General features: G+C 40.4%; 1 protein-coding gene across 4 annotated transcripts; it reads right to left on the reverse strand.

Moving 5' to 3' along the window:
- Positions 1-6,879: 6,879 nt before the first annotated feature.
- LOC127772626 (mediator of RNA polymerase II transcription subunit 13) lies at positions 6,880-23,029 on the reverse strand. 4 transcript variants are annotated; one of them, XM_052298576.1, is made up of 23 exons: positions 22,890-23,029; positions 21,657-21,715; positions 20,258-20,331; positions 20,018-20,157; positions 19,836-19,922; positions 19,660-19,747; positions 19,487-19,570; positions 18,865-18,942; positions 18,701-18,780; positions 17,796-17,874; positions 17,344-17,652; positions 17,184-17,270; positions 16,203-16,434; positions 15,102-15,308; positions 12,640-13,947; positions 12,284-12,545; positions 12,109-12,193; positions 11,933-12,020; positions 11,616-11,694; positions 10,391-10,686; positions 8,783-9,839; positions 8,322-8,699; positions 6,880-7,793 (listed from the first exon to the last, which is right to left on the reverse strand). In XM_052298576.1, exons 2-23 carry the CDS (start codon positions 21,678-21,680, stop codon positions 7,177-7,179), a joined length of 5,739 nt encoding a protein of 1,912 aa, XP_052154536.1. In that variant the 5' UTR covers positions 21,681-21,715; positions 22,890-23,029; the 3' UTR covers positions 6,880-7,176. The 4 variants fall into 4 exon arrangements, with proteins under 4 accessions (XP_052154536.1, XP_052154534.1, XP_052154535.1 ...); XM_052298574.1 differs by having other exon boundaries at positions 21,657-21,763; XM_052298575.1 differs by having other exon boundaries at positions 22,684-23,029.
- Positions 23,030-24,870: the final 1,841 nt, after the last annotated feature.

Genomic DNA, 24,870 nt, shown 5'->3' on the forward strand with positions numbered 1-24,870 from the left:
TATGTTGTTCTCTACCCATGTAGCTTCCACGATCGGAGGCATAGGCTATTATATGTCTATATATTATAAAGGACCGCAAGAGTTAATGGGTAAAAACTCAAAATTCGGATAGTTGTTTGTATTTTTTTTTCGCTCAAATTGGAGCACGAATCCAATTTCTGAACACTTCCAAAATAAAAGCCTTGGACAAATGACTGAGGCTTGATGAGGTTGTTAATGATCAAGTATTAGAAGGGATGGGATTCTTATTGCTCCCTCCATCCCATAATATAAAGGATTTTGGTTGGATGTATGTTTAGATTTATTGTACTAGGATACTCTCTCCGTCCAAAAAAATCGATTCCTGGGGTGGGGTGTTTGTCCCACAAAAAACCGATTCTTGCCCAAAATTCGACACACATTCAATACGCATGGGTCCTCTTGAGGAGTCACCGAGTCAAAGCGCCTCAACTTTTCTTTTCTCCGGTTCACACGGCAACCTTATCCCCTCCCTCTCATTTGGTTTCTCTCTCCCTCTACCTCCTCAGTTCTCCTTAGTGCAATCTCTCCCTCCAGATCTGCCCCTCCTTTCCTTTCGCTCCTCTCTACGATGGCGGTGGCGGATCGATGCCCCGGCAACGGCGGCGGCGGATGGCTACGGCGGCGGTGGATGGATGCGGCGGAGATGGTGGCGGGAGATGGATGCGGCGGCGCCGGTGTCCGGAGATGGATGCGGCGATGGTGGCGGCGACGGCGCCCAGAGATGGATGCGGCGTTGAGACGGCGGTGGGAGATGGATGCGGCGTTGAGACGGCGGTGGGAGATGGATGAGGTGGCGACAGCGTCCGGAGATGGATGTGGCGATGGCGGCGGAGACAACGCCCAGAGATGGATGCGGCGGTCAGCGTCCGGAGATGGATGCGGCGGCGACAACGTCTGGAGATGGATGCAGCAGCAGGAGATGGATGCGGCAGCGACGGCGACGGTGTCCGGAGATGGATGCGACGGCGACAGGAGATGGATGCGGCGGCGACAGCGGCGGGAGATGGATGCAGTGGCGATGGTAGGGCCATGCTGTTGTGATGCAGGAGGTGAAGGCTAAAGTTTGCAGGGCTATATGTGGCAAATCTGATTTAGGAACTTGATTTCAATTTTTTCCCTCTATTCTTGGTTCTTATCTGTTCTTTGTTCTTGGTATAGTTCTTGCAGGTTGTTTCCTTTCTTCCGGCGGAATGTAATCTTTTCTTGAGCTTTTCTTGAGGCAAATGCAACTCAATTTTTTTTGGCCTTTCCTCCAAAGTACTGGAGTTTTAGTAGTAGTACTGATGTGTGCAGAGAATGGCAGTGTTATCGACGAATGCAGTTAAGGAGGGCACTTTGGTAATTTTACGTTAATACTAAGCTTGCCTCAGGGATACATGGATTGTCTTTTTTTAGTACGGAGGGAGTATGTTATATCTATCCAAAATTTGTTATATTGGCTGTGTTTAGTTCCTTTCAAAGTTAAAAGTTTGGGTTAAAATTGATACGATGTGACTAAAAAATTATGTGTATATGACAGGTTGATGTGATAAAAAAAAGTTGAAAGTTTAGATTTAAAGTTTGGATCTAAACACAGCTATTATGAAACGGAGGGAATATATTGAAGCTGAGCAAATTTCAGCTTTTGGTACGACCGTACTAGGGACAATTCAGTGTTTTGGACTTGCACGTCATGATCAGTACATTGAATGATTAATCAAGTTAATTTAGTCGCGTCATTGAATTACTAACCAGATTTTGGGTGCTTAGGAGTAGTACCGGTCTATCAGCGGTCAATCGAACGATCTGTGTAATGATTAAGCGGCGGCTCTCAAAGAAGAATGTGTCTCACCTTCCTCACATCATATCATCTTGTGGGCGTGAGTCTAATCACCGATTAGTATATCACAACAAATGCGGTAGTAGCGGCTAGCTAGTAGTACTTTTTTTTGTGAGGTTTATTTGGTTGGCACTTGCACTGCTGCACAAATATTGTTCGTCACTAACCTCCATCTACTTATGATAGTCATATTTTATCTTAGCACAATAATCAAGAATAAGTAATTCTACTTATCATCCATTTAAACATGCTACTCTTACTAATTATTCCTTGTAAACAAACGATTCATTAATATTTACATTTGTCGATACCCATGTATCCAATATTGTGTGGAAGAATGGAGAGTCACGCATTAAATCCGAGAAAGTCATTATGATAGATGGTTGGATTGAAATATGCATATCAAAAGTAAATTTTTCAGATTTGAAAATATGCATATCAAAAGTGAATGGAGGGAGTATAAACTACTACTAAGATACTCTCTCCGTCCAAAAATAAGTGCAGCCATTGTTTATGTTCAACACTTGACCGTTCGTCTTATTTAAAAAAAATTATGATTAATATTTTTGTTGTTATTATATGATAAAACATGAATAGTATTTTATGTGTAACTATTTTTTTAAAAAAATATAATTTTTTTAAATAAGACGGACGGTCAAATGTTAGATATCTATAGCTGCACTTATTTTGAGATGGGTAGTAGTAAAGTAGCTTACTAGATTTTTAGGCAGCTTTCCCTCTCGATCTGCATAGCAACAGACCATAATTTGTCCTAAGCTGGCTTGTATCATTATCAACCAAACTGAGATAGTGTCATGAATGGGAGCTACTAGTATATGATAAGATCGGAATATTATTGTTGACTCCGCTATCAAACTTGCCGATGTGGATGGCAAATCATGAATAGCATGCTTACCCTTTTCTCGCTTTACTTGAAAACGTCATGGTAACCATGATTACGGTACGGCAGCTTAATTCAAGGCCATCGTCATTGATCCGTGCGTTGTTGGTTAAACGAACAAGTTACGGACGGTGTTTAGCTAGAGGTATAAATGGCTAACCCACAAAACCCACTAAAATAAGCCGCGTACTCACTTACATCCCTACGTCCAGGTGAAGTGTCAGGCGGTGGTGGCCTCCGGCCCAGTCAGTCACATGGTTTGGCCCAAGAAAGAAAATGAGAAAAGCCGAAGAAAGCCCACTGAGGCTCAGGCCTGGCCTTTTATGTCGTCGTCGGGCTAGGGCCAGGGTCGAACCTCGGACTTTTTTTTGGGTCGGCACAAGGTTTGACCATGACTTTTGCCAGTACAAAGCACACTAAGCAGATGTCTGGTGCGAAGCCTTCTTCTCGAGATTAATGTATAGTCCCTGATATTAATTGTTGTAAATATTAATGGCCGGAACGGAAGGGACATGTGTGTATATCTCTCTGTGTGTGTATATATGTAGGGATGCGCTAAACCGCACCCAGGGTGCGCTATAACTAAAACGCTCCCCTCACATACACCCCCACCCACCCCCACCCCCACCCCATGCAGCCCGCACAAACACTCACCCATCAGCCCACACAAAATTTTTTTTCGTTAAGTAAATCAGTTACTATCCGTAGTTTTAGTTCGATAAGTAAACGAGTTACTATCAAGTTCTCCACACCATCAATCCCGCAGAACTAGGCCGCACCTTTTTTCTTTCCTCTTTTTTTTATTTCCTCCCGCACTTTTTTCGTGATTATCCCATCAGTAACAAGATTACTAAGTTTATCAGCCACTCAGAAAATGAGTTACTAACACTCCAACGCTCCCAAATTGATTCCTTCCCTCAGTAAATGGATTACTCCGAGGTTATTTTCGGCCCTTCTCAATTTGGTTCCTCCTATCAGTAAATGAATCACTCTCAGAGTCTAATTTGGTTCCTCCTCTCAGTAAATGAATCACTCTCAGAGTCTCATGTCGTTCTCAACTCTTCACTTAGTAAATAAATTACTTACGATAGTAGTATTCCTAATTGGTTCGTATACCTTCTCTTAGTAAATAAATTACTTAGAATTAACTTATTGGTATCACGAAGAGATTTCTCTTAGTAAATAAATTACTCTTACACCGATGGTTCTCAACATAACATATTGATCTTGCCACAAAGTTTCTCATAGTAACCAAGTTACTATTACACTGATAGTTCAACAACATATTGTCTCTTAGTAACTAAATTACTATTAAATCGATGCTTCTCAACATTCCGTTTGAAACATGCGCAAACTTTGGCTTGCTGTGCCAAGTCTCTCCAGAATCTGTGCTTCGCCTCATTATCGTCGTCACCACCGTGAAGCCATCCTCACCGTCACTCCTCCCTAGACCTGACATGCACCAACGCAGTTGACAGGAGGACACCACTTTCTGCCTCTCCGGATGAGGAAAAAAATTCAGAGAGCCTCCTAATCATGTTATGCTTTTGCTCAAGAATAATGTGTAGTTATAAAACTGAAATATCAGGTACGCTCCTAATTCATCATGTTGTTGCTAGGAAATTGAAATCACAGAGCATGACAACACAAACAGAAAGATTAGTCTGAATGGCACATCAACAGCTAGAGGGAGCACGTAAAAGAAAGGAGTATAATTTCTCACAGTAAGTTTTTTTCCCACTTAAATATCTGAACAAAAACGGATCCAGAATTACAGGTAGAATGAAACAAAACTGAAAATTGCATTTGATTTCCTCAATAATTGCAGATGCTATGTATTAAAAATGCACAAGGATATGAACGGAAACAAAATGATTATGGAACTGGAACCAAAACAGCCAGCAACTATATGTTTTCAACAGGCCTGACTCAACAAATTTGTGAAATTATTATGTTCAGCTCAGTCACACAATAAAAATAGGAAAAGGTGTTTCCAGATGCTAAAACATCACTGCACAGGTGCTAAAACATCACTGGGTTGAACTTTGGGTTAATTGAAGTGTAGAGCTTAATTTAACCTAGTGCAAATTAAAGCGCAGCAAGGAAGATGCAACTAGCCAAACAAGAACAAATTGATCCACGATGGATCAATGGGACATGCATGTACATTATACAAACTCACGAAGGAACACAAGCAATCAACACATATCTGGCGCCGACAAATAAGCTGCAATTAGTTGACCAAACACAGCAGCTGTGCTTCCTCCAAAAAAAGGCAGAAGCTATAGCCTATAGAGATCAATCGAGCAGACAGATCATGTAGCAAAATAAAACACCAACTAATTGCGCAATCTAACACTCGATCGAGGGCACGTATGTGTACGTGCAGACGGGTGGATTCAGATCAATTCAACGATAGTATCAAGATTAGATTAGAGTGAGTAAAAAGCCAAGCGATCGAACAAACATGCACCATTCAACTGCTCCACCGAGCGCCATGACCGTCGCCTCTCCTCCTCGCCGCCGCTGCAAACTAGATGTCAGCACTCCAGTCCCGGACTGCAGGCCGCCGTGGAGGATTGGGACAAGGGGCTGCACGGTGGAAGAGATGACGACGGCGTAGAACTGCTATGGAGGAGGCGGCGGCGTGGATACTGCTCTCCTCCATGCATTGTTGATCTCGAGATCCATAAAAAACGGAAAATTGAAAAGAGAGAGGATAGTGGGGGTAAAAAAATAGATAGACAGACGTGCAGGAGGGAGGGTGTTGGGGGGGGGGGGGTGGAGCGCTGTGGGGGAGGGGGTGTGGGTGTGTTTTAGCTGTACTACACCCCAGGTGTAGTATAGTATAGTGTGTGTGTATCTATCTATATATATATATATATATATATATATATATATATATATATATATATATATATATATATTATCTCAATAATTAATTGTAATATTTTAATTGAAAAACCTAATATCAAATTTGATGTGGAATTTTAAATTTGACGCTAACATTTTCAAAGGTGGGTGTCTTAATTGACCCGCCTGCGAAAACCTATTTATCGGATGTCCGTCTGTTTTTATCATATTTTTGCATGCCTTCAGTTGCAATCAGCGTGTTTGATCGCCTGCATAGAGTCATTTTGGCTGCCTGGGAAAATGTTTTTGGTAATGTATGCCGGCCGCTGCTACAGCAAAGCTCGCGCCGAAATACATACATAGCTCGCTATAGGTTAGGTCACATCGTCACGTATACGCCGTCCTGATCATCGCAGCCGTCCAAACGGTTTATCTGTCGAACGAACAGATCATATATAGAAGAGTTTGCTGTACAGGTATCATAGGCAGCTTGCCTGGGTGCCCCCGTGCCGCTTTTGGACGCTCCCTTCTTGGTGCATTAGCCGGGATCATGGTGTCACATGGGGGATTAATACTCGACGGGTTCTTAATTGCTCCCTCAGGTTATTTTAAACGCAGGCGCAGGCTCCAATTCCAAAGTGAAGGTACTTTACCCGGGATTTTACATTGGAAGAGCCATACATGATTTTACATTTTGTACCCAGCTTGAGACCATCTTCCAGGTATGCAAACCCTCGCGATGATCTCTTCAGCCTCGCATGGGACATTGCCATACCATGTGGAGCAATACTGCTGTCGGTTCTTCTGTTCTTTCAGCAGCGGCTTGGAGGCGATTTCTTCCTTTGTTCGAAGAAATTATAGTAGGTTCAGCCAGAGGTGTCCTGTTTTTCTTTGCATTTGTATGTATACGTGGCATCGTGTCCGTGTGTATGCTGCTTCCATTAAATCGGGGGGAAAAAAGGTTGGTCCAAACTAAGCCCTATCCCAGCTCTAGCGTAAGCTTCTTGCTTACTCCCTCTGATTCTAAAATCTAAATAGCCACTTTAAATTTATGCATGAGGACTAATAAAGTAATATTGCAAACAATTTTGTTATCTTTCATTTATACTATACTGCAAAAGATGGTTCACAATCACAAATAGCATTCATTTGAGAAAAATAAGTGCTCTAATAACTTACATTTTAGAAAAAGGTTGAGAAGCATAAGACAACTTACAATTAGATATGGAGGGTTTAAATACAGCGTCATCGATTTGTACCAATTGATTTTCTTGGAACCAATGGATAAGCCAACCCATCAATAACAAATACCACCAAATTATAAACCAGTTAGCTCTACAATATTACAACTTGGTCCTGGCCCTGGGAGAGGTGTCGATGCGCACGTAATTACATCCTCAGCCCAAGAAATTAGCATTCTCTTCAATCCACTAACAAGGCAAAATCGGGCTAGAGAGCTCGTCAATGTGACCCTCATCTACCTGCCTAATATACATACAGACAACGGTTTCAGCATCATCTAAGCCCTTATTTTTCCTGTGGTGAAAGCTACATGAGAATTAGTTGTCCTCTCTAGTAGTCTCTAAGCTACATCTCCTTTCTCTGTCGATTGGGAGAGATGCCGATCAGCGTAATGCAGAAGTCTCCTCAAGCGAAGGACCATATCACAGTGGGACGGCAGGGCGCTTCGTCTCTCCATGTACACCGGGCTCACTGTCATCCATGAAAGGGAGTGGAGCTCGGCAGCCACTGCTTCCAACACGTTGTGCATCTCCGTCTCATGATCACGACCTGCTGCTTCCTGAGTAAAGTTCCTCGTCTGCTTGCCAGAACCTCGGCTCATCTTCTCTTGAACAGCAGCAATGCTGCCTCCATAGTGATCAATGATGCTAACCGAGAGGACGGAGGGTCTGTCCTCATTGGCAAGGCGTGCGGAGTCCTTTCTTACCGGTGGGACGGCTTTGGAGACTACATAGCCCATTGCTAGGGGAATCGCTGTCCCTTTGCTGTGCAGTAAGTGTGCAAGAGGTGGAGACTCTGATGTAAGGCATGTTGGAAGCTGTAATGTTGCTGGCGAAAGGTATCGCATGCTTGGTGAGGGAACTAGGAGATATGATGCTGACATTGACCCAATAGACTTCACTGGAGTAAACCCTTCCAAGTAACTAGAAGGACCACTGCTTGTTTGATTCCCTTCACCTGTAAAAAAGAGCATTTTAACCGAACATGAAAGGGATTGATAGGAAACAAAACTCAAAAAATAGCTGCTAATTTGATTCAGGTTGTTTTTGCTCATATATGTGTTTTTAGTAGGAGGAACCAAAAGAAAAGGTACTACCCCAGTTTCTCTTTTGTTTCATGTTTTGGACATCGACACAGTCTCCAATTTACATATGTTATCATTGCTTTCTAATATATATTTATATAACTTATAAAAAATATAACCATATGAAAGTTTTTCATGAGAAATCTACTAATATCATTTTCACATATCAATTCTTAACATTTTTAATCTATTGATGATTTAAGAGTTCAAGGTTTCACGGTATGCATTCTAGGACGTCATTCTCTTGAGAACGGAGGTAGCACTATGATCATAAGTCATAGATGATAAGGTCATGACGTAAGTAACTACTACTGTTGTAAGAAGCAGCATTAAATAAGCACTACATTAAACAGCCACAAACTTGTAGATGAATATATAAGGATGTTACAAGCACTACTTACCAGGAGTAGGTCTGGTCAACAGATCCGCTTGGCATGTGAGATGCAGCGAATGATCTTGGGAAATTGCAACCAAACTGATGCTGCGAACCAAATGCAATGAACCCTTTGAACTGTCCATTCCAGCTTGTTCCACTAGGATCTGCTTTTTGTTGCCTGATTGCCCAAGTGCACCTTTCATGAAGCTAGATTTTGCATGAGGGCTGTACAAAGGGCTAGGTGAGGATGGCATATTTCTGTCTTGCATTAAGCCCATATCTTGTTGCTGGAGTGCTGGCCCATTAGAATTAGATGGAATACCCTCAGGTATAGATCGGCGTAATTGCACAGGCCACTTCTTGACTTCATTACCACCAAATGAGTAAATTGCTTTTTGCCATTCTGCATAAAAAAATATATACCATAATGACACGATATAGTCAAGAAATAAAAACTACAGAATTTATGGTAGAAGTGTTAAGTACCCTGGATTTCAAGTTCAAGGAAACCTCCAATACGGGTTATTATTACATCTCTCGGTCTTGTATTGCTAGACTCAGGTGCAGATGACATTATTTGGCAACCGTGCTGCAGAATTTGGATGAAAAGGCTTTGGAGAACTTTCGTGTCTTGGCGACTACTAATACCACCAAAAGGAAATATTAAACTGTCCAACAACTCTCCCTTAGAATCTGTCCAGATACATACTAACCATCGCCAGTCCTCAGTCCAGCCATAACAGCAATGAAGACTTGCAGCATTGTCGTTATCAGATCCTTCCAGTAAAGCACTTGCACTTGCTCCACTATCAGAGCCACCACCTGAAATTGAGCTGTAAATTCCACTGCCACTAGCATCAACACCAGATTTTGAAGATTCCATTCCACTACTGTAATCGACAGATCCAGGCTCTGCTAGTATGAAAAGTGGCTCAAAGGCATACTTCCTGTCATCTTGAACACATACATCTGGGATCTTATTTGGGTCCATGAATCCTCCAGCACGACCAGGCCATGAGTTGTCCCATGTTACTGATGACCTCATGGATGCATCAAACTCTGTTTCTCTAGAGAGAGTTGATCCAGACATTCGAGGAACTAAACATTCTTTCCAAAGGGTAGGACCAGGAGATGTAGCATGCATCATGGTGGACTGAGACCTGCCCATGTACGCAGGTGACTGAAACATGTCACTTGTGCTAATGGCCTTTGGAATTCGGCGAGCCTTGTTGTACACAGTGAATGCCATGTCCTTCAAAACAGCAAGCTCATTGTTTGGCTTATGGAGTCTCAATAAAGTTTCAACAGTAACAATCTGCAAGACAAGCTTAGGTATACTGAAACCAGAGAGCATCACAACATTAGATGCTGATGATTCATCAACAGAAGCATTGCAGTTTAGGGCTTTGGCAACCTGAGAATATAGGAATGATTTCCTTTCTCTCTCTGGGGATAACATTACCGACCCAAGAGCAACAGAACATTCTACCAGTGTCTCTAGGACAGCAGAAGGTTCGGGAAATGGACAGACTACATAAATTACCTGCATGGATAATAAGTGTTATCATATTGCTACTGTTGGCCTGTTTTCCAGCACAATTTACAAAGAACAAACAATGTGTTAAAATAATGTGTTCTATATAATGGTGTGTTGAAACAGTGTTTTCCAGCACAATTTGAAAAGAACAAAGAATGAAAATAGTACAAGTACAATGTCTAGAAAATAGCCTAGAAGAACAAATTATATACGAAATAAAGGTGGTACTAAATTGTTATATTACAATTGAATAACTACATGTCAAACAGTTATCTATGCTTTTCATTTGAAAATTCTTCTGTACAGTTTTAATGTTGGGGCTTTCTACGTATCCCCTACTGTTCTCATGAAAAAAATTGAAGGAAAGGAAGCAAGTGAATCTTCTGAAATTCAATGCTTAGGGCAGATGGACTAAAGAGAAAACAAATAAGAATAAACAGTGAGGTTATCTGTGCAAAGTGCAAAGACATTACAGGAGAGAGATGCTGCTTTTGTTTTGTTAAATTATTTCAATCGAACAGATGTGAAAGGGACAAAATGCAAAAAAAAGGCCTTACAGTGCAAGGTCCACTAGTGCTTTCTTTCTGATTTGCCAAGATGCTTGAATTTAGTTTTATGTCCTTTATCACCCTTGTCAGAGATGTCACAAAGCTTTTCACAGTCCAGTTTCTTGAAAGAGCTTGAAGATATTCGCTTGTTGAACTGATGGAACTTGAGTGGCCGTTTCCAATCTTCACTTGATCAGGACACTCGGTGAGAACGAGCCCTGAAGACAAATATTTTCCAGGGGATAGTTCCATTTGCCCTCCACTGTTTTGTGGAGAGTGAGTTCCCAGTTTGCAAACTTCATAAACTGTAGGAAAGAACGATCAATAAGTGCAATAAACAATAACGAAAACACTTCCAGCACAATGGATTGATTACAAGATTAACAAAATATGGCAAGCAACTTCAGTACCAAAAGATCATGGTAACATTAAACCTATATACTGTCACCAACAATGACTAGATTAAAATGTTCAAAGTCACAGACATGATTTTGATGTCAAATATGTCATCTTAGAAGCACAGAAAAGATCAACTGTAAAAATGTCATGTTAAATTTACGTATCATCTAAGCTTATGGTTAATTAGCAATTTTGTCTCTTAATTTCATATGAAGCACCCAGGATATTATTTGGCACTCGGTAGTCAATATTGAGGAAGAAATATACTGTTCTTCGGTCAAAGAAAATATTGAGGGAGAAATGGTAAATTAGAAACAGTTAACAGCATTACAGCAGTTAGCATTACTGCCTAAAGGTGTCAATTTGGTTAGCTTCTCCCTCCGTTCTTCATCTGTTATCACAGAATACGTACCATCCCATTAGTTGAATATGTTGAATGGTAATTCAACCTAAAGTGTTGAGTTTTCATTCCCTAACCAAGCAATGTCAGACTGCCTCCCACCATTATTACTATGACAAGCTCAATCACATTTGGACTGTGTGTCACACTTGTTCAAGAGCTTCACGAAATTGGGAATCCCATTTGCCAAAATTAGCTGGTTTTCTTTCGTTCTTCTTTTGGTTTGTAAATATACAAGTATATTCTAAGCATTCAGCACAACCAAATGTGTAACTATATTATATCAAACTGTCCAAAATAAATAGATTTTCATTTTTCAGAAGCCAGTGGAAACTGCAATTAGCTGACCATGGTCCGTAATCCTGAATGCGTGTTCCAATAACAATTGTACATTCATAGGTGGTAACAAAAGCAAGAGGAAGAGGAAGAACTTACTTGTTCCAAGCTGCAGGAAAAAATCAGTGGCCGCAGAAGTAAGCATTTCAATATCAGGGCACAGAGCATAATAAGTAACCTAAAAGAGCACACACATGAGAGATATATAAGTCGATAATGATTAATTAATTAAATATAATGAAACCTTTATCAATTCTAGCAACATTTCGCTGTTATGGCTACAAAAACTATATGGATTATAGTTACTATGCACTGATGTAAAGTAATTATGGATGAGAGGCGATACTTTAAACAATCAATAGATCCAAAAGTATCAAACTTATGGATTATAAGCCACAAAATCCAATAATACTTACAGGCTTTGGTGAAGCATAAGGTTCCAGAGGAGCCTTCTCCCACAAGCTAAGACAATTAGCAGAGGTCTTTAACCAATCATCCTGGTAACTGCGGTTACAATACTTGAATCAGTAACTCACACAGACAATATGTTTAGTTAAGGCCAACAATAATCCAGGGAAAGAAATTAGGCTACCCGACAAGCAGAGAAGGCAAAGGGAGGACAGCAACGGTTGGTCTAACACGGTGATATCCCCTATGGTGCTCCAGCTCCGAAGTGCCTGCATAGACATTTGATCTCTCGGATGAATCATAATTTCTTGCTTGCTCTGAAATATTACTTTTGTGAAAGAAGTATCAAGTGGGAATACCTCGGTCATTAGATATAACATGACTTGATTGGGGTGGGCTCATTGAATCTCCACCTATGGATATACTGCTTGAGGACTCCCGGATATCACCAGTTGGGTGCTGAAAAGAGTATGCATCTCCCATAGATGCATACTCAGCTGCATTACTTCGACCCCTGCACCAATCAGTCACTAATAATGGACCGTCCATGTTGGCAAAGGCAGTTTTAAGAGCCGCTTTTATATCAGACTGTAACAAGCTAATCACAGATGAGTCTGAAACCTGTATCCAAAAGAAGAGATTGGGCATAAACTTTGGCATTAGGAGAAAATGTGAACGATATAATGATAGGAACATGAACAGAACCATGTTTTACCTCTGCAGAAAGTGGGTCAACTAAATCAACACCAGCACAATCCTTTGAATGGCACATTCCTAATATTCCGCCACAGCCAGCATGAACCATTGAAGGATCACAAGAGAATCCACGTCTCTTTTGTTCATCCAAGGAAAGCCAGAAAAAAGAGCCATCTCCATCATCCATATCAAGTGCGATATCAACAAACGAAGTAGATTGTTGCACTATCAGAGCCATGGCGCTGAGAAGATCCACAATAGGCTGTCTTTTTACAGGCAGACCTTGGCTTGTACCAGTATACGTTTTAGCAGAAAAAGACTCTAGATGTGTTGGCCCTTTAGGTGTCCCCACAGGCTTCCAAACTCCAACATTTTCTAATGATCTGTCATATACTTCATGATCAACATCAATAGATAGCCTAGCTGGTATATTTTCTTTCCTTTTTATGTCATATTTGGGGACAAGATCTAACTTGTTGCTGACATCTGTATGCACAAGACTGGATAATGCACTTTTTAGCTCAGCAGATGCTTTGCTACTCAAAGACAATAGTGTATGCCTTATTCTACACATGGCAGCCTGGAACTTGATACATTCCATTTCAGTTGCAAGAGCAGTCTTCATAGATAGTAGGAAGTATCCAGCATTAAACATGCTGTCACTCTTCCTTTGAGAAACCACAGAAGAATCAAGTGAAGTCTCACCAGAAATAGGTCTTGATGCTTCCTCCTTGCCTGATTGTATGTCAGTGTTTTTTAATCCTTTGTCACTTTCTTTTTTCCCAACTTGGACAACTGTGTATAAGTTTGATGAACCAATATCACGTGAAAGATTACCAGATGCTAGTCTAACAGACTTCTCAGGCTTGTCTTCTCCAGACTCCATTTGAGAACTTTGTGCAGCATCATATGAATAAACTCTTGAGTTAAAACTAGAACTCCCTGGTTTTATGGATCTGGGCTGGTAAGGATTTGTAAACAACGATGTTGGTGTCTCACCGGTGGAAATTTCAATAGCTGCATACTCGGGTGCATAAGTGAGCAATGCTTCAGCTCTGGTCAGATGACTAGATCTACCAGACGATAACACAACTGATTGGGAGCTTGTAGGCGACGCAATATCTTTCTGAGGCTCTTGAACCTTAGAAACAACATCATGAATAGGTGCTACAGTTTGGTGGTTAAATACCTCCAAAGATGAGAGACCAACTGGAGAAAATCTTTGTTCAGGTATATCCATAGCTGTCGACGGACTATCTGTGAATGTGGCATCCCCACAGTCAGGACCGGGGATCACCAGAGAATGTGATTCAGCAGTACCTGGAGGCTATATAAATTGTAGGTAGGTTAGAACATTGCAATTCTGAGCCACAATGGATGCAACAATCATGTTCTATTTCTGTTCAAGGAAAATGCAATTATTGTGCTCGAAATTGTTTAGATCTGCCGAGCAGAATTTCCTAATATTTTCTGTTCATGAATAGTTTGACAACTGTCTAAATTAGAAGGCAAACAACATGAGGTTGTGCAGTAGAAGAAAATTCCTCCACAGGCTTTAGGTGAAATCGCAAGCAACATGTTTCAAGGCATGTAAGCTGTGAGGAATTCTATAAATGGTCGTTCTTTGCAATTTATACACTTAAAAGGGCAGTAATGAAGCCACCTGTTATAATCTAGACTCTTAAAACAAGCAGTAGAGGCAGTTATAATCTAGACTCTTAAAACAAGCAGTAGTGGTTTTTTGAGTAAATTTCACAAAATCCCGGGTTTGGGAGCATGTGTAACGGAAAACCCCTTATATTGCGATTTGTTTCAAGGAACCCCATGTTTGGAGGCAAAATGTTTCAAGAAACACTACATTTAAACTTATATTGTCTATTTGGCTAATATATTTATGCATAATAATTGCAAAAAATAGTATGTGATATTTTGTTAATTAAGTATATATGTATTATCCGCATTTTCAACATGTGTTAATTATCAAAAGTATAAACCATTTTGTGTTTATGTAACCGGTTAATCTGTCATCAACAGTGAGGACTGTGTTGAGTATGTGCAATCATTGAGTGCGAGAGTGATGAAGATAAATTAGACATGAGGAAGTGCATTTTGAGCCTACTTATATGTGAATATATATTAAAAATACCATATATAATCATGAAAATGAGTATTTTATATAAATCTGAGTTCCTCAAAACATTTTGCCCCAAAACATGGGTTCCTTGAAACAAATTATAATACTTCGTTATGCATGGTTTTGTGAAAATTGCCCATTTTTGTATTAAAAAAAAAAGGTTACGCAGCAGCACAAAATGCAACAGTAGGAATTACAAAAATATAATCTTAGTTAACAGAATTTGACTACTTCTATACTTGACAGAATATCTCAAAGTAGCATAGATTCACAGTATTATCATTAGTCCGAGTAAATCCTTGGTTGATTGGTAAACTACAGAAAGATCATGGGACATGACAGCATACCTCACCAAAGTCTAACTCCTCTTCTTGAAAGAAGTCACTAAAATCTCCAAACTCTGATATTAGTAAATTGATGTCCATCGCAACCCCCTCCTCATCCCAGCCCCAAGAACATCTACCTTGACCATTTACCCCTTGATTGTTATCCACGGATTCTTTACCAGCACGAGAAGAAACTTCTGGTATTTCAGAACGAGGCCGCTTGGATACCTGGTTTCACAGGTACAGAACATCAAGGTTACAGCAATGCCATTATGTTCATGTAACACGGGCACACGGCACAACAATAGCATGATCGTGTAATACCATTTTCATATTGTTGCACAAAAGTTAAGAATATAAAAGGTGCCAGATGCAGAAAATTCATTCACCAGAGTCTTCATCCACACTTGGCTTGCATGTGGGAAGAAAATATTTGATCTGATAGGTTTAGCATCAATGGGCAAATACATGGACATCCGTGTTTTAAGTGAACATAGGTCTGAGTGGATCGTATTTACTCACAAATTAGAGACAAACACTTTTACACGTAAGAAGGTACATCTATAAGCTTCTATGAACTTCATAATGTGTCGTGTCATGTACTAAAGGTCTACTGGCATTTGGTTTATCTATTTCTATCCAGATTTTCATTTCATTTATCCACAATACCAAACCATTTGTTAATTATAGTGATACCATTTACAGGAAAGAAAAGAATATATTAAGTATGTCAGTCCTCTAATTAACATATTACATTAGATTAAAGCCTATTGGGAGATGGCACAAAAAAATGTTTGGGCATCACTAATAGCATACACCATTTCTGTAGACCATAAGAAGGATGTAGCAACACATGGTTGACATGTCTTATGCGTTTCCAAAATAAATATGTTATTTAAGCATACCCTATATTTGCATCTGTGCCTCATTAAAGATGAATCACCAATAAGATCGTAAGAAGGATGGAAGAGTATACATATTATTGTGTTAATAATAGCTTAACTAGTGATTAAAAAAGAAACAGTATTTTAATAGCAAAGTATAAAAAGGCTATAAGGCTATGTGTGAATTAAGGTTCACTTTTTGGGGGGAGGTAAATTAAGAAGGATTGTAACAAAGTACCATCTTGCTACCAGCAATGTTGGATGGCAGATCAGACTGATGGCATGCCATAGAGTCTGCATCAGCTGAAAGGTCACCACCTTCAGCAGCAACTGCATGTTCACTTCCATTGGAAGTGCTACTAACACTACTGATACTACTGGCCATGCTGCTGTAATTGCTGTTCTTCTGTCTCCTTAGTCTTAGAAAATTAGAGTTCACTCCAAGTCCACGAGATGATCCAAGGCAAGAGCTGATACCGAATCACAACACAAGATGGAAAAAAATCATGGACAAAACAAAATTAGCAATCAGGATATATTAAGAACATAAAGGATAGGCATTAATAAGTGCAACTTATCTTCTAGTTACAACACAATAGCATGGTCAATGAGTGCCATTATATTTTCATGACATTTTTTTTAGTATAATGAACCATGGGTAGTAAAAATATATTACGCTGTATATAGCTTTCATATGTGCTTGATAGACAGTGATCTTTGCATTGCACAATGGAACTACTCTAAATATAATATAAGTTCATATTTGCAGTTCATTGGATATTTATTTTCATTTGGTATGCTGAAATAAGCACCAAGCTCTGGCCAAAAACATCGGATGTTGGTTCACATAAGTCATGTTCCTGCTCCAGCTGCAAACTCAACTTAAGAAAAATGAATGGTAAAGAGTCTGAATACTGATTCACTTGATCAGCTCTAGTTTTGGCTACAAACATTAGGACAAAGCAGAATATAACTTTAATAATCAGGTAAACATAGTTAGCCAAGAGCCAACGCAAGCTTCTTGTCTGCCCAAGTGTTCATAAAATTGCATGCTGATGCATGATGCTGACTTCAGACTGGTCGTTCAACACTAAGTATGCATGCTAAGCGAGCATGCAAAATGTGATTGGCTAAATGAAAAATCCCTGAGATACGTTCACCCTAGAAATCTAAAACTAATGTTGGCAATCAAGACAATCAGGAAGTATTCAAGACTCACCTGTTCCGAAAGTAAGAAGATGGAGAAAAGTTCCAGAATGGCCATCCCTCCCATGATGAATTTCCCACACAGGCCTGTGAACACATTCTGCAAGTAACATAATATGAAGCATGCTCTATCCAAATATAACAAGATTATGAGAGAAGATCAGCGGTAGTACCTTTTACTAGAAAAGCGAACAAATGCCTGATGGACCATGGGTACCATAACAGCCTCGGGGGGGTATATAAATGTCCTTTCGAGAACTGGAACACTATCAGCAGATTCTAGCTTTTGATGTTCATCAGCACTTAACTGAGGGTCCTTCGCTGAATCTAATTCTTTTTTTATTTGATTATTTTCCGATTCAGGAACTTTGTCAGTTGTGGCAGCTGGAAAACCAAGGGCAACTTCAACATAGTAGCTTTGCCCTCTCAATTGGCACATGGTAGGTTGAGTAAAACCAGGTAAAGTAGCTGCCGATAATTTGCTGACATTGTTACAGAAATTTAACATGAACAGTCAGGATCAAAGTCTGCTTCTTTGTGTATGAATATTTATTCATGTCAAATGTTCACCAAAAGAACAAATATCATCTTAACGTATTGATTCGACATGTGGTTTATGAAATACCTTGAATATACTTGTCTCACAAGATCACTTGGACAACAACCAACAAGCCTACCCAGCATTCCACTAGGAGCAACTATTACTGCAATATTTGATATAACAAACCATGATATAACGGCAGAGCATAATTTACACATGAAACAGCTGACAAAAGTAAAGTTAAATCTCGTGTGCTTGGTCTAAATGTAGACTGTTCATTGAATTCAGTTAAACTATCTCAAGAAATCCTCATATCCCAGTGGCCTGATTCAAGACAACACCAAGAACATAATGATCATAAGCCTGTACTTCTACCTACACACACTGAAGCTAACATTTTCGTAAACTTCATGGACCATATATGTTTTTCTTTTACTAGCTGAATGCCCTTGCGTTGCAACAGAATTAAAAGAAAAATTCATATCACCGTTTCAAATATTAATCCAAGAATTCATATTGATGTGGGAATTTGATATCTTCCCCTTAAATACTTTGTATAGAAGTTTTAACATAACACAGTAGATCAGTCGTTCATATCACTGTTTGATAGTCCCACGTGTCTGGAGATAGTGGTAGGTTAAGGAAGATTCACCATTCACCACCACCACTTGAGTACTTTAAAGGAGCATAGAAAAGACTACCATATATGTATATAGAACTTCCACCATCAAGCACTAACAAGTCTTACTATCATATACTACTATCCAATACAGATAGGAAAAGGGAAATTTTGAAAACAAAACACATACAAGTGGCAAATTTACCATATCTGCACTTTTTAAACCAGAAATTACTGATAGGATTTTGATCGATTGCACTTTTAGAATGTTCCTTACCGTATTAGATGGAAAAATATATATGTTTTACAAGCACTGCAATTTATCCATAAATAAATTTGTAGACATAGAATTTTGGAAATCGAAGAGCACCTGGAAGACCTTCGCCAACAGAGCGAGGAGAATGTGTGAGAACTTTCTCTATATCATCACTGCAAAGATTCCTCATGTACCTGATAGAATAGACCATTGGCATATATAAATAAAATGAAGAAGAATGGAATAATAACGGGTCGCCATTAACATTGATGGCTTACCTTGCAGATATTATCACATGCACAAAGATTGCTTCCTCAGTGGCAGCAAAGACAAATTCTATTGTAGGCTGTGCTCGCCTATCACAGTGGCAATGAGAATACAAGAAATCAAGAAAAACTTGGTAAAATTGCCGTTGGCAGAAAAGAAAAAGGAAAGCTATGAGACTGTACTGCTGGCTAGTAATTCAAATGCTCTTACACAAGATATATAACCACATAATATACCTAAGAGTGTCATTACAATCCCATTATCATATAGAGGTAGCAACGGAAATGAGATATTATTGAAACCACTACAATGAAAAAAATATTACCTATTCAATTAAGCCAAAGCCCCATTGAACTGAACTATAGCTGTTTTGTTACTAGGTAAGCAGGAGTTTGTCGAAGCAAATAAACAATGGCAAGACTCCATTGCATCTTATACACTACCTATTGTACTGCACAACTTTCTGATTACGACACTAACAATAATGATGAACCATATCTCCCAAGTGCCAAAAAACAATGCATGGAATTTGGGCATACTATTTATCGTCAAGTAATTGGCAAACATCATATAGAACTAACTAATGAGGAATGAAAGAAAAACATGAAAACATGGCTATCTTAGTTAACAAACCTAAAGCTGTTCTGATTTCTTGTAGGGGGGTAATATTTTGTAAAGACATCACCAAATCTTGCATAGGAAAGTCCTCGTAGTGTTCTGGACAAAAAAAAAACATCAAACTGGATAATCATATATCAACAAGACAGATTGCAATTTCCATACTATAAGAAAAAAAAAAAGGGAACCTTTCTAAAGAATTTCTTAGGGCCTGACAGAGTGCAGCTGCAACCTCTTCCAAGTTGCCTGGGGCTACCCATAAACCATTTGAAACAACTGCAAAAAGGCATAAGCAACAGAAACCAGCAAATAAATAAGCACTGGACTAATATTTTATGTAATAAAAAATCCAACCACAATCAACCTCTTAATTTGGCTACAGCATGCTGAGCTATTTCAGGTACAGATGAGTGACGGCCAGGAAGAAACAACCAGAGCTTGATCTTCTCATCTGTCATTATGACCATTTTGATATGCAGTCAGCTTATGCGAAACTTAGGTGGAACAACATATAGGTGCATGAAGACAGCACACACAAACTATTACCAGGGTTATGCTCTCCTTGGGATGGATCCCATGGACCAACAAAGGAATTTGTCCAAGTACTTAGGAAACCTTCACTCTGTAAGTGAAGATGTGCTGACAGCACAATGTTGTTAAGAGCATCTTTCTGCTCAGCTTTTGAACTGAAAGAAGAACAGCAATCCAAACAAAGAATCAATGCATCAGAACATAAGTAAAGAGTGACAAAGGCAACTAGAAGACATCACAAAAGGCCAAGAACACCTTCTCTCAGAAGCTGTACTTGGATCTGGTTCAACAGGAAGAAACTGAAACCACGATACATTTTGGAGCTCCCCCTATAAAGGCCAAACATATAAATTAAGATTAAAAGACTATATATGATTCATGATTGTGGACAATCAAATTTTCTACACAATAAACAAAAAGAAAATGAAACACACAAATCCTATCTGAAAAATTGCAAAGTTAGCCCTACCTGGCTCTGGCAGACCTACCCAAAAATCAAACTGTGGCATCCTAGTCGGTAACAACTCTCACCTGCTTTCAGTTCTGACATTTGGCAGATGTACTATCTAAAATCTCTAGCCAGGGGTTCCGTTATTTTATTTCCTTTTATGAGCTTTTTATTGCAAAAGAATTTATTTAAGGTATACCAGTGCAACAAACAGAAAGTTTGATAGGACACAAGGTGCCAGGGAAAACAATTTGTGAAGGATCTCGAGGCCTAAGCTGTAAATTTATCTGGCCATTATTCTTAAAGATCTCCATGATCCTTTTTTGCCATTACTTTTGTCACTGTATAATTGCGAAAGTTGAGGTATCATATTTATGCAAGCATATAGTACTCATGTCACAAATCCCATACATTATTATAGAAAGTGGCTACCCTCACACTAGCCAGGCAACAAGATTCTGTGTCTGGGGGGACTGAAACAGTATGAATGGGTCAATGGAATTTGGACCTTTTTGACACATGCCAGACCGATGGCATGGACTATTAGAGATTTCTTTAGAGAGTTGTTACACTTGGCAGTTACATTGTTGGCTGGACAGGATAAGATAAACCTTCCAAGGAGATACTTCTAATTGCTTCAGATGGAGAAAGATGCTCCTACAATCTAGAGCAAGTTGGAGTCACTGTGAAACTCATGAAATCAGCTGTCGAAATTGAGTGGATGTTGTTGGTTGACAGGTTGAGCAGCTTGTCCTGTTCTTTTTTAACTTTCTCAAGTTGTTTTCATTTAAAAGGTTTATTGCTTTATTAGGGCTTTCCTTGATGCTGTCCCCTCAAAAAATGGATCAAACAACAAAATAGTTCAACCTTTTTCTATCAGAAATAGGCAAAAGTGACTACGATCAAATATGTCAACCTTCAAATATCCTATGCAAGAGTAAACATAGCACCGAGGGTCTCTAATTAGCATCCCAAAAACATCTGAAAAAATAATATGTACCAAAGAAATGAAATCAAAACAATTTTATCTACTGCCAAGACCAATATAGAACAAAATTCCCAATGACATTATAAGCAAGACTGGAAAGATTGCATTCGTGATGTGAATCAAATAGAGGAAGATACCGGATTCCCATGTTGTAAATAGAGGCCCAACATAAACTGAATAGAACATAAGGGGAAACAGGAGTGAGATATCTGACTTACAAGCTTGAAGATGTTTGTCCACATATTCTGTTGGTTTATGCGATTACCGGAGTTTCAGCCTGGAAAGTACAAGCCTATAAGATGAGGCATGCAACATGTACCTCTATCTGTGAAATGAGATATAATAAGTTTGGATTCCATCTGTATAACAAATGGAACTAAGGTTCTACATACATACAAGAAAGAGTAATATCAGATGTGTGTGACATGCAGATAGAGGGGGCCTATTACTCTAAATTTTGCACTCCAGATCTAATGAGCTGGAACAAGTCATATTGCAATATCATCCGCTTAAGAAGCATGAGATGGGGCAAATGGTAAACAGTAAACACAAAATGGTTCAACGAGAAATGCAAATGTTCTTAATGGTCATGCAGTGGCTGAGAATTGTTTATTCCCAATGCACAAATTGCAAAGGGGATAAGATCTTCAGTTTTCATGCTTAGGTGTCATTGAAATAAGCAATTGCTTTCAATGGAAGGTGTGACAAATGGCAGAGCCTCAATATCTTTGCTCCACATGAGCAATTACTAACACATGGAACAAGGTATATATTTCCAAACTCCCTACCTCTGCCTCGTGTGAGGTGTAACTTTCATGCATGATTTAAGCTTCCATGACCTACTGCATATAGAAACTACTTGATCTGGAAGCTACCTATTTAAGTCAAGCCCCTCCAAACACATCACAATGATAGAACGACCTTCCCTTTAGGCTTTAGCCTACTCACATAATCTACTGAAGTCCACCATCCTAATAACATCTGCGAACAAGCCAAATTCGCATTGCAACACAGCCACAGTCTTCCTCCCCAACCAAGCTGCAGAGAACCGGGTGCAAACAGCAGGGTGGGGCACGGGGATTCAGTTGAACCCCCAATTTTTTTGAAGCAAGCTGTTACTAGTACTATGGTTTTAATGCAAAGAGAGAAGTTCCCGGATCTAGAAGTGAAGCTAAGGTTAAAGCGAGCAGAAAAGGCGTGGGTAGAGAGAGCTATGAGAAAGAGGATGCGCGCGCGGGTGCTCACCGGCGAGCGAGGATGCGGCGGAAGCAGCAGGACGACGGACGCCGCTGCTCCGGCCCAGGCGGCGGGCAAGCTCGCGCCGCGAGGGGACGGGGAGATCGACGACTAGGGCAGCAACGAGTCGGAGACCCAACTACGCCGGCGTGGGTACCCTTTCTAGTGTAGCCCGGTCTAAATCGGCGGAGTCGGGAGGGCTTAGAGGGGCTCACCGGAGAAGCTGCTCGGTGGGCGGCGGAAGAGGTCGGCGACTTGCCGCCGGTTTGAACCGGAGAAGAAGGGGGCGGTGGTGGTCGGGTCAGTTCGCTCCGCCCTCGACCTGGAGTGCCCCCGCTCCCCCGTGGCCCCACCACCTCCTTGCTCACCGTGCGGTTCTGATAAAAAATAAAAGAAAAACAACCCATGGATCAACTTTCTAGTCAGCCTGCATCCAGCCCAAACCAAACCGCATTTTTGTAAGCCCAACCCAGTCCGATCCAACAAAAGACAACCACAACGATCCAAATCAACATCCAGCCCAATTAATCCAAACAGGCCCGCTCATTCGGCTCTTCCCAGAAGGCAAGAAGAACAAGCCGGCTAGGCGAGTTGACGTTGTTGTCGCACGTGCGCACCGCGCCCGTGCAGTACAACGGCACGCGGATCGACGATTGCGGCAGCAATCTTGACGAGGGCGTGGCTGGAGGTGCAGGAGAAGTGCCTCACGAATGTGCTCTTCTTGCGGCTGGACTTCTCCGGCGTGGCATCCACCAAGATCCGGCAATCGTAATAGTATGGGTCGTTCATCGTGCCATGCAAATCCGGCTTGTTGTCGGCGTTGTTCAGCGTGCGGCGCCGACCGCCGCCGGCGGGGGAAGAAGGTGAGGGGAACTCCGGCATCTTCCCCAAAGGCCTGCCGGTGCCTCTCCCGGTGCAGAGCATGGCGAGGTATGTCGACACAACGGAGGTGATGAGAGCCCCGCCGACTTGCCGGGGTAGGTGATCACCGCCTTGAAGCTCTACATTGAAGGTGACAAAGTTGCACTCAAGGTCAAGTAAGTGCAAGAGGACCCTGAGTGAGTTGAAAACTGCACGGTGTGTGCATCTTTTTGGTTTTATTGTACATTTGTACTAGTACAATACTATATAATAGTAGTCCAGGTATACTACCTATTGTATATATGTATAGTAAACTACAGATTAGAGCAGTACACAGCAAGCAATTAATTGTTTTGGTTTGTACTTATATTCTAGCAAAACTAGGAGCATATACAGTTGTTGAAATTGATTTCCTTAGGCATGCAGCTCAAAAAGTTATGTATGATTATTTCTCACCTCTAGTATTGCCATGCAAGTGCAAGAGATGAGATCCTTTTTACCTGAAATGGTGAGAATGTGAGATGGTTTGGCAATTTGGCATCAGCAATCACCCTTGTTCCCAACAGCATCCATTGATCAGTTATATTACTGAACTGAAATAATAGTATCGTCGATCGTTATAGACATGTTTACCACACTAGGAACATAGGTGGCAAATTATCTCTATTTTTGGCTAACCATATAAAAAAACCAGTTGCATAAGTTGAGGATGTCCTGTGTTGTGGCTAAAATGTTAAAACCTCTCTATTGGGAAAATGACCGGCTGTGGTTCCACACGCCACCTCTTAGAAAGATAACCCCTTTTAACCACTTCATTCAACTGCCACAATATGCTTCCTTGGTGGTCAGTACCTCACTATTCACAATCCAACAGTAAGATAAGAAAATAATGCAATTTAAGGTGATACCTTCCCAATGAGTTTAGAAAGGTTTGGTTAATGAAGATTGAAGAATATGTGACGATGATAATGCATGTACATGCAAAATATACATACCTAGCATGCGCATGAGGGGTAGGGGAATGGGGACTATAAAATGTACCGAGTGCGATGTGGTGAGTTATTGCTTAATCTTCTCCGTATATTTTAGATCTGATGATCGATGATAACTTTTTATATTTGGACTATATATCGACCCAACCATCCAACGGACGACGGTGCTCACTTGTCGCCACCTCCTAATCCATTGTATCTAAAATGCTTGCTCCTCCACTTGTTCTTCCCCTTTTTTCCAACTCACATATCTCGTTTTCCACATGCACGTTTTTCAAACTACTAAACGGTGTGTATGCTTTTCGAACACAACTTAAGTTCAGGTTCCCAACCTCACTCCCTC

Source organism: Oryza glaberrima, chromosome 5 (genome assembly GCF_000147395.1).
Source record: "Oryza glaberrima chromosome 5, OglaRS2, whole genome shotgun sequence".
Classification (NCBI taxonomy): Eukaryota; Viridiplantae; Streptophyta; class Magnoliopsida; order Poales; family Poaceae; genus Oryza; species Oryza glaberrima.

Bases quoted from the DNA above. Each gene is read 5' to 3' on its own strand.
- LOC127772626 (XM_052298576.1), bottom strand. From the start codon at position 21,680: ATGTGGACAAACATCTTCAAGCTT. The intron at 17,653-17,795 runs GTATTTCATAAA...TAACAATGTCAG, and splicing joins GTGAGACAAGTATATTCAAG to CAAATTATCGGCAGCTACTT. The intron at 7,794-8,321 runs GTAAGTAGTGCT...TCTTTTTTACAG, and splicing joins GTTGACCAGACCTACTCCTG to GTGAAGGGAATCAAACAAGC.